At 40.1% G+C, this 10782-nt stretch overlaps 1 protein-coding gene across 1 annotated transcript; it reads right to left on the reverse strand.

The window, feature by feature from the left end:
- Nucleotides 1-1626: 1626 nt before the first annotated feature.
- LOC135531063 (B-cell receptor CD22-like) lies at nucleotides 1627-10393 on the reverse strand. Its single transcript, XM_064959196.1, has 13 exons — nucleotides 10339-10393; nucleotides 9165-9242; nucleotides 8558-8881; nucleotides 8223-8438; nucleotides 7700-8059; nucleotides 7348-7566; nucleotides 6588-6914; nucleotides 5992-6246; nucleotides 5519-5782; nucleotides 5227-5317; nucleotides 5059-5113; nucleotides 4730-4965; nucleotides 1627-4415 (listed from the first exon to the last, which is right to left on the reverse strand). Exons 2-13 carry the CDS (start codon nucleotides 9217-9219, stop codon nucleotides 4400-4402), a joined length of 2418 nt encoding a protein of 805 aa, XP_064815268.1. The 5' UTR covers nucleotides 9220-9242; nucleotides 10339-10393; the 3' UTR covers nucleotides 1627-4399.
- Between the last annotated feature and the right edge of the window lie 389 nt (nucleotides 10394-10782).

The following is a 10782-nucleotide window of genomic DNA, read 5'->3' on the forward strand; positions in this document are numbered from 1 at the left end:
ATTAGACTATATATGGATAACAGGCTACATTAGACTATATATGGATAACAGGCTACATTAGACTATATATGGATAAATGGCTACATTAGACTATATATGGGTAACAGGCTACATTAGACTATATATGGATAACAGGCTACATTAGACTATATATGGATAACAGGCTACATTAGACTATATATGGATAACAGGCTACTTTAGACTATATATGGATAACAGGCTACATTAGACTATATATGGATAACAGGCTACATTAGACTATATATGGATAACAGGCTACATTAGACTATATATGGGTAACAGGCTACACTAGACTATATATGGGTAACAGGCTACACTAGACTATATATGGATAACAGGCTACATTAGACTATATATGGATAACAGGCTACATTAGACTATATATGGATAACAGGCTACATGAGACTATATATGGATAACAGGCTACATTAGACTATATATGGATAACAGGCTACATTAGACTATATATGGATAACAGGCTACATTAGACTATATATGGATAACAGGCTACTTTAGACTATATATGGATAACAGGCTACATTAGACTATATATGGATAACATGCTACATTAGACTATATATGGATAACAGGCTACTTTAGACTATATATGGATAACAGGCTACATTAGACTATATATGGATAACAGGTTACATTATACGATATTTTGACAACAGGCTACAATAAACTATGTATGGATAACATGCTATATTAGACTATGTATGGCTAACAGGATATTTTAATGTGCGTAAACATACAGTATACTTAACAGTGATGTAATGTATTCTCTAACTACCAGTTGGACAAAATGGTGGACTGTCATTCTCTAACTACTAGTTGGACAAAATGGTGGACTGTCATTCTCTAACTACCAGTTGGACAAAATGGTGGACTGTCATTCTCTAACTACTAGTTGGACAAAATGGTGGACTGTCATTCTCTAACTACTAGTTGGACAAAATGGTGGACTGTCATTCTCTACCAGTTGGACAAAATGGTGGACTGTCATTCTCTAACTACTAGTTGGACAAAATGGTGGACTGTCATTCTCTAACTACTAGTTGGACAAAATGGTGGACTGTCATTCTCTAACTACCAGTTGGACAAAATGGTGGACTGTCATTCTCTTACTACCAGTTGGACAAAATGGTGGACTGTTATTCTTATATCAGGCAATAATCTCACTGCCTGGTCTGAACTCGTTAACTGTCAGATATATTATTGTCAATCATCGACATTCCAGAATGTTCTATCTCTCAGTGTTCTGGATTGGAATGCCATCACTGACTGAATTACCCTCCACACTCCAAACATAGATGTTATGTCATGTTGTGTGTTTTAAAAATGACAATGAATAATATTTAATGTAACTGGTTGTGTGTCTAGGTGCTGGACATTGCTCCTTCTGAAAGTGTCTGTGTAGTTTTTGTACCGACATGATAATAATGATGAAGATGAATGAACCACTATTGCTATACAAACTAATGTAAATGTCTTATTTGTAGTTACTGTATGTAGTGAAAGTACAAGAGGTGTGATTTTGAAAGCGTTTTACTTTCTCTCCACTGAAGATTCTGTTATAACAAGGTAAAAACAATGACAATGAAGTTCATTCTTAAAAGTCTATTTAAAAAAATGTAACAACACAGTTTACAAAAAATAAAATTTGATAAAAGCAATAAGAAACATTGCATCAAGCAGAACTCTTTCCTGGACGTTGAGGCAAAAGTCTCACAAGTTTGATGATTGTTTCAGAAACATAACATAAATAAGATAGAATTATATACAATGCATTGGGAAAGTATTCAGACCCCTTGACTTTTTTCAAATGTTGATATGTTACAGCCTTATTCTAAAATAGATTAACTAAAAATATACCACACTATCCCCATAATGGCAAAAAAACAACAGGTTTTTAGAAAGGTTTTCAAATGTATTAAAACTAAAAAACAGAAATACATTATTTAGATAAGTGTTCAGACCTTTTGATTTGAGACTCGAAATTGAACTCAGCTGCATCCTGTTTCTATTAATCATCCTTGAGATGTTTCTACAACTTAATTGGAGTCCACCTGTAGTAAATTAAATTAATTGGATATGATTTGGAAAGGCACACACCTGTCTACAAGGTCCCACAGTTTGCAGTGCATGTCAGAGCAAAAATAATGAGGTCGAAGGATTTGTCTCTAGAACTCCGAGACAGGATTGTGCTGAGGCACAGATCTGGGGAAGGGTACCAAAACATTTCTGTATTTTTTAATGTCCAAGAAAACAGTGGCCTCCATCATTCTTAAATAGAAGACGTTTGGAACCACCAAGACTCTTCCTAGAGCTGGCCGCCTGGCCAAACTGATCAATCGAGGGAGAAGGGCCTTGGTCAGCGAGGTGACCAAGAACCCAATGTTCACTCTGACAGAACTCCAGAGTTCCTCTGTGGAGATGAGAGAGACTTCAAGAAGGACAGCCATATCTGCAGCACTCCACCAATCAGGCCTTTATGGTAGAGTGGCCAGACAGAAGCAGAAGCCAATGGCACATGAAAACCTGCTTGGAGGTTGCCAAAAGGCAACTAAAGACTCTCAGACCATGAGAAACAAGATTATCTGGTCTGATGAAACCTGAATGCCAAGCATCGCGCCTGGAGGAAACCTGGCACCATCCCTACGTTAAAGCATGGTGGTGGCAGCATCATGCTGTGGGGATATTTTTCAGCGGTAGGGACTGGGAGACTAGTCAGGATCGAGGGAAAGATGAATGGAGAAAAGTACAGAGAGATCCTTGACGAAAACCAGCTCCAGAGGGCTCAGGGCCTCAGACTGGGGTGAAGGTTCAACCTTCCAATAGGACAAGGACCCTAAGCACACAGCCAAGACAAAGCAGGAGTTGCTTCGGGAGAAATCTCAATGTCCTTGAGTGGCCCAGCCAGAGCCCGGACTTGAACCTGATCGAACATCCCTGGAGAGACCTGGAAATATCTGTTCAGCGACGCTCCCCATCCAACACGACCAAGCTTGAGAGGATCTGGCGATAAGAATGGGAGAAATTCCCCAAATACAGGTGTGCCACGCTTGTAGCGTCATACCCAAGAAGACTCGAGGCTGTAATCGCTGCCAAAGGTGCTTTGACAAAGTACTGATTAAAGGGTCTGAAAACTTATGTAAATGTGATATTGCAGTTTTTTTGTATTTATACATTTGCAAAATTGTCTAAAAACATTTTTTTGCTTTAGCATTATGAGTTTAGTGTGTTGATTGATGAGGAGAGAACTATTTCATCAATTTGAGCAAAAGTTAGAAACATCACAACATGTGGAAAAAGTCAAGGGGTCTGAATACTTTCTGAATGCACTGTAAGATATAAATGGAACTCAAGGTTGCCTACGTCAGAAATACAACATTTTTCAACGTAAAATATATATAAAAAATGTTAAGGTCCCTTATTAAGGTCCACATTCATCATTGTTTCAGAGTCATAACTGACCCTAGATCAGAACTCCTACTCTACGTTTGAATAGAGTCGTCCTGTGGCTCAGTTGGTAGAGCATGGTGCATGGGTTCAATTCCTGCTGGGACTTCCCATACGAAAAGTGTTTTCAAACATGACTAATGACTTGGATAAAAGTGTCTACTCGATGGCATATATTATTAAATACTATTATAAACTGGGTAGTTTTGGCCCTGGATGCTGATTGGCTGAAACAGCATTTCAGAAGTCTATACTGTATATCAGACAATATACCACGGGTATGACGTAAAAATACTTGTTTACTGTTCTATTTATGTTGTGAACCAGTTTAAAATAAGCCATGGAACAGTATGTTGGTCATACAACACAAACCCCTGAAGTGCCTTGTTGCCATTATAAACTGAAGCAATAAGGCCTGAGGAGGTGTGGTATATGGCCAATATACTACCACTAAGGGCTGTTCTTATGCACAATGCAACGCGGAGTGCTTGGATGCACCTCAAACCCCGAGGTGCCTTATTTTAAACTGGTTACCAATGTCCTTAGACCAGTAAATACAAATGTTAATACCCAGGGTATACGGTCTGGTATACCACGCCTGTCAGCCAATCAGCATTCAGGGCTCAAACCACCCAGTTTATAATGGTCAATATTCCACACCTCCACAGGCATTATATCACTTAGTTTAGATATACAGGTCCAGATATACAAGGTTTTTGTCAAACTTGTTCTGTTCAGGTCTTCTTGGTTCTGGGTTTGTTGTGTTCAGGTCTTCTTCTTTCTGGGTTTGTTGTGTTCAGGTCTTCTTGGTTCTGGGTTTGATGTGTTCAGGTCTTCTTGATTTTGGGTTTGTTGTGTTCAGGTCTTCTTGGTTCAGGGTTTGTTGACTGTACTGTAGAGAACAGAGGAGTCCTCCTCAGCTGCTTGTGCTGCTGCGGGTTTGAAGAGAGAAACAAAAATGAAACAAAAATAGTGTCCCAAATGGTGTCACCCTATAGGGCTCTGTCTAAAGTAGTGCACTAAATAGGGAATAGGGTGCCATTTGGAACAGAAGAACAGTTCCTCAAACCATCATCACATCTCTCCCTCATTATAGACATGTCATAGTAACTGTCCTGAGATGTCCATTGTTGGGTTCATAGTTTGGCTTCATAGTTTTCACTAAGGGTCAACTGTTTTGCTTATTGATGACATCTCCTACAATAAACTGCAGCATATGAATGACCTTAATTCAGAATATGCTCACCGGGTGGCAGCACAGGGGAGGTTGAAATTCAGAGCAGCGTACTGGACATCCTCATCCTCTTTCTGGGGCTGAGGCACTTGGACGGTGGAGTACAGAGGCACTTCCTGGTTTTTGGAGCCAGAGAAGTGGACGCTGGCGTAGTGAACATCATCCTGGTTGTCTGTGTCAGCTGTCTGTGCTGCAGTAGAGGTCATGGCCATGTTTGAGATGTTGTCATACACTGGACTAGAGTCTCCCTGATGGAGAGAGAGGACAGACAACATGAGGAGTGGAAATGTTCCACAAAGAATACAGTCATCACAGTCTCCTTCTGATTCCAACAGACTCACCTGTCCATCGTCTGCTGTGTCTCTTGTGTCAGAGGTGGATTTGGAGGCCTTCTTCCTGTTTTGCACATTAAGAATGAATAAATAAATTAATAAATTAATGAAGTTAACAACAAATCAGAGGGCTACATTTAAATAATGAACAAAATAAAAAGATGCATTTAAACTTACCTGAACCACATGAGTCCAGAGAGACAGAGGATGAGAACCAGAACAACCACTATGATTCCTACAGCTGCAGTCAGAACTGAGGTTTGTTTCACTATAATAAAAGATGGATGATATGAGTACATGGCATTATATAATAAACTAAAAATAAACTATAATACAGGACAGTAATGCAATACTTGTTAAGGGATCTTATAACCCAATGTATAGTTATAAACTAAGGTGTAATAAGCCAAAACATAATGATTGAAATTAGCTTGAAACATGTAGTTTTGTATTGAAGATGGAACTTTACCTGCTACAATGATCATCAGAGCTGTAGAGTTATTAGATGCTATTATATTCTCAGCCTCACAGTAATATTCTCCTCTGTCCTCAGAGATGATGTTAGTGATGTTGTAACTCTGTCCTGATGCCTTTGGTGAGGCTACGTTCTTCTTGTACCAGGTGTATTTGTCCACAGGTGGGTTGGCATCACTGCTGCAGGTCAGAGTCACTGAACTGCCCTCCACTATTTCACCAGAGGGACTGACTGACACTGAGGTGTTCCTTGGTCCATCTGATGTATAATACAGTGGATTTAAAAATAATTTAAATTTGATCAGGTAAAAAATATTACACAAACTTTCCACAAATGTACTTTTCCACACACTGACTTTTAGCTCCATCCTCTTATTGAAGATGATCAATTCAAGTATCATGTGGAGCCAATATCTGTCACTACAATGTTAATATACCAAACTAAAGGGTTAATCCCCATGTACTTACATGTGACAGTGAGAGTCTCTTCATCAGAGGGGAGATTCTCATGTCCTTCTACAGAACAGGAGTATCTGCCTGTATCCTCACTGCTGACTGAGAACAGGATATAGACAGGAGAGGAGGTGTTGCTGTTTGGTAGAGACTGTCCATTCTTATACCAACTGTAGGCTGTGATGGGGTCCAGTGTACATTTGGTTCTACATCTCAGTGTGACTCTCTCCCCCTCTGACACAGATGTAGGATCCATCTCCAACACAACATCTGGAGTAAAAGGAAACACATCATTATTCTCCTCCTTTGTGTCTGTATAGCTGCCCTTCATAAGGTCATTACAGTCATTCATTTAATGAATTTGAAGGATTTAGTCAGGATAGTCAACTCCGGAATATTTTCCACTGTTTCCCAGGAAGTCCTGGGTTTAACAGAACCAATTTAATCAGATTAAAACACAACATTCTGATTAGCTTACATACAAAAGCACAGCTAAAATCACAGCAAACACTGAAGCACACACATCATATGCATTAGCATACATACAATACCACACTCACATTACAGCTATCTAGATATGTGTCATAGATGTGAGATGAGTGACAGATTACCTGTGACAGTCAGGGAGACAGGTGAGCCAGAAAACTTTCCTCCAGATGTTATGAATCTGAACCTGAACCCAGCAGAGTCACTCAATCTCAGGTCTGTGATTCTCAGGGTACAGTCACTCTCCTTATCCCCAAGGTACTCTATATGACCCTCATACCCTGGCACTGAGCTCAGATCTTCAGCCTCCAGACCAGACCATTTAGTAAACCAGAAAGCTTGTTTGATCTCATGATAACTGGGATATGTGTAAGAGCAGGAAATGTCCACTGTTGTCCCCTTCAAAGCACAGATCTTCTGATGGGTGTAAGTCACACTCCAACACTTCTGACCTGAAATACAAGACAATATAACACCTTTATAAAATGCTTAATTACAATATCTACTGTATACACTTATGCTGTCACGTTCCCCAGCAAGAAAACCTCAAATGTAACCAAAACAAAAATGGGAATTAATAAAAGAGTCACTGACAAAGACAAAAATGAGACCAGTGGGCTCTGAAAGACACTCATGGGGGAGTCCATTGAAAATGTACTATCAACAACAACTGGAACCAAAAAGACATGAGCTTCCACAACATTAAAGTAAATCCATCCATTGACTGCATTTTCATGAATTTGATTATATATCTTGAATCCCATTCAACACTGCGTGGCAAAGCATACAGAACTAAAGCAGAAGTGGACGTCACATTCACAGCAAATTCAATAATGATCGTCTGACGACCTGAAACAAATGTTGTATGTAAAAGTCCACACTCACACACTGCAGGAGAGAGGAGATCCTCATGGCCTTTTACAGCACAGGAGTAACTGTCTGCATCACTAAAGGAGTCTGAGTCCAGGCTGGAAGTGTCCTCCTTTACTTTGTGTCCGTTCTTATACCAGATGTAGGTGGGGTTGTCAGGCAGAGTACAGGTGGTGATACAGGTCAGTGTCCTCTTCCCTGCCTCTGTGGCAGGAGTCACCTTCACCTGCAGGTCTGAATACAGAGTCAATGACAATAACATCATTAAACCAATAGTGTATTATGGATAAAACATGTATAATGAAACATCTAATAGAAATGTATGTATTAACATGATCCTGTATGTATTAACATGATCCAGTGTTACCTGTGACAGTCAGAGTTGTTCCAGGGAAGCTGTGTCCCCATCTTGATGTCTGTGTGTTGAATATGAACTTGTACTGAGCAGAGTCCTCCTCTCTCAGATCTGTGATTCTCAGGGTGGAGCGACCTCTCTCCTTCTCTCCAACATACTCCACACGACCTGCATACCCTGGGTCTGTGGTTAGGTCCTCAGGGATCAACTCATCCCTCCAGCTGTCACTCTGTTTAGGACTAAACCAGAGTGATGATTTGACTGTATCATCACCACTTATATAAGTACAGGATATGTCCACTGTTGACCTCTTCAAGACACAGATTGTCCTCTTGGTGTAAGTCACTCTGTTGCAGCTCTGACCCTGAACACCTGAAATATAATGATAAGAATGCATGATTTACTCAGTGGGATCGTGAGCATCAGTAATCCAATATAGTTCTGCCATCCTGTGTTACTGTTATGCTAAGTGTTATCTATGAGGACTGTTTATTAGACAGAATAATTACACATATTGAGTTGAATCCACACTTACACACTGCAGGAGAGAGGAGATCCTCATGGCCTTTTACAGCACAGGAGTAACTGTCTGCATCACTAAAGGAGTCTGAGTCCAGGCTGGAAGTGTCCTCCTTTACTTTGTGTCCGTTCTTGTACCAGATGTAGGTGGGGTTGTCAGTCAGAGTACAGGTGGTGCTACAGGTCAGTGTCGTCCAATACTCCCCTCTTGTTCCCCCAGTCACCTTTAGATCTGTAGTTATGAAACAACAATGGAGAACATCTGTCAGTCAGCACCATTCCAAGTTCTCAATGAAAATGTAATACATCATTAGAAGTGGTAACTGTTCTCTTTATGTCAGATTACAGAACCTGTGACAGAGAGAGTGACAGCTGAGCCAGATGTCCATGAGCCTGTTGAAAATGAGAAGTAATATGATGCTGAATCCTCCTCTCTCAGGTCTGTGATTCTCAGGGTGCAGTCATTCTCCTTATTCCCACGGTACTCTATACGATCCTCATATTTATCTTGGATGTGAGTCCAGGTCAAACTCTTCCATTTATACCATGTTGTTGCTGTGACTGTATGACCTCTGGGATATGTGTAAGAGCAGGATAGATCCACTGTTGACCCCTTCAAGGTACAGAAACTATTCTTGGTGTAGGTCACAATCCTGCTATTCTGACCCAGAATCACTGAAACACAGTCACACAACAAAAGGGAATCAGAATGAAGTCAAGGTCTTTTGGCTCACACTGACAATAAGGTTTGTCCACACTTTGTTGCCATAGTTGCTGAGTTGAGTGTGGATGGAAACCACAGATAAGGGTCACTCAGTGAGGTGTGAAAGATAACTATTTAAAAGTGAAGTGGAGACTCCTAACAGAACACACCAGAACAACATTATGATTCTTATCCTTTTAGAAATGTCTGTAGATTGATACATAGAGCAACTAAAACATAAGAATGAGACCATACCTGCTACAGACCAGAGAAAGACCACCAACACACTTCCTGCTGTTCTCAAGGACATTGTTGCATCTCTCACCCTGCAGTCTTAGAAACATAAACAACAACTCACTCTATAGCTGGTGAATAACTCCACCTGATACATTGAAGTAGAAACTGTAAATGGGGTACAGGGCCTCATTACTGAAAATGAACCAGGCTCATATTGTGTTCTGTTGTATTGTGCTATATGATTGTCTATGTGAATACTGTCAGTATGTAATGTGTGTGACGAGTTGCATGTCTGTCTACATCTGTCTATTTAACCTGACATGATGTATGATGCAAAAATAATTTCCTTATGTATACAACAGTCATCATCATTATAAACAACAACAATCACTTATTGAATAAATCTGTAGTACTGTAAACACATATTTCTGACCACAAGGTTCAATGATAGGAGCTACCTCCAAGCTGTGAGGCTAAACAGCAAGTGACTCAGACAGACAGACAGACAGACAGACAGACAGAGACAGAGAGACAGAGACAGAGACAGAGAGACAGAGACAGAGAGAGAGAGAGAGAGAGAGAGAGAGAGAGAGAGAGAGAGAGAGAGAGGAGAGAACTGAGAGAGAGAGAGAGCCAGCCAGCCAGCCTTCGCTTTGGTAAATGTTGCTTGTTGTTCTGCTATTTCCTGAGTACTTTATTATTTTATGACATTTCAGTAGTTCTAAACCTGCAACTGCCTCCTGACTCTCTACACTTGTGACTGTAAAAAATAAACGGCAGTCATCTTCTCCAGCGCCAACAAGGTGACCCCTTTTACACAAGAATGTTTATGCATGTGTGCTGTTGGTGAGACTACTGGTCTCACCTCGCTGGCTATCAGGTCAACAAGGCCGTCATGTCTAGCAATGTACACATCCCCCCCCCCCACACACACACTGCAGTATTACAATGTTTGTCTGCATGTCTTTTTTACCCTGGTTAATCATCTCATCCCTCTGTAGATCAACACTCCAACACTGAGACACTTTATGAATACTGGCCCTGATATGCATGCATGTAACAACCAAAACATAACTCAAAACATAACAAGGAGTAAAATGATACGTTACCCTCAAGTATATGTCTTATGTCTATATTACTAAAAACAAAGAACCAAAAAACTATATTTCAAGATATTGTCAAGAGTACTTACAGAGTGAAGTGAAGGGGAGAGTCTTGTACAGTGAGTTAACTTACTGGTATTGAGTGGGAACTGCTAGTAAGTGTCAGTTCTGTGGTTGATACATATTTATAGTAGTCAGAACACAAGTAGCTGATACAGAACTGTCCTTTCCTTCCTCTTTAAGACATTAACATGCATGACAACCAGAACAGCATGTCAGAGAACGGAGGTTACTGTATTAAAATGGGCCCTACATTTCTATAATGGACTAAATGTTCCCCAAATCCACTTTTATTTGAATACAGAACCATGTTAACAATATGTTGACTGTTCTATATGGAATGTTTATAATATCTTAGAATGTGTTGTCTTGTCCCTCTGAGTTCTACTTGGAACAGGTCAAAGTTCCATTTACATTTGGTCAGTTCCATGATGTCATTCATACTGTTCTACAAACACATTCAATTTACACTC

Source organism: Oncorhynchus masou, unplaced genomic scaffold, assembly GCF_036934945.1.
Source record: "Oncorhynchus masou masou isolate Uvic2021 unplaced genomic scaffold, UVic_Omas_1.1 unplaced_scaffold_1505, whole genome shotgun sequence".
Lineage (NCBI taxonomy): Eukaryota > Metazoa > Chordata > Actinopteri > Salmoniformes > Salmonidae > Oncorhynchus > Oncorhynchus masou.

Bases quoted from the DNA above. Each gene is read 5' to 3' on its own strand.
- LOC135531063 (XM_064959196.1), bottom strand. From the start codon at position 9,219: ATGTCCTTGAGAACAGCAGGAAGTGTGTTGGTGGTCTTTCTCTGGTCT. The intron at 5,783-5,991 runs GTAAGTACATGG...ATTATACATCAG, and splicing joins AGAGACTCTCACTGTCACAT to ATGGACCAAGGAACACCTCA. The intron at 5,114-5,226 runs GTAAGTTTAAAT...TGTGCAAAACAG, and splicing joins TCTGGACTCATGTGGTTCAG to GAAGAAGGCCTCCAAATCCA.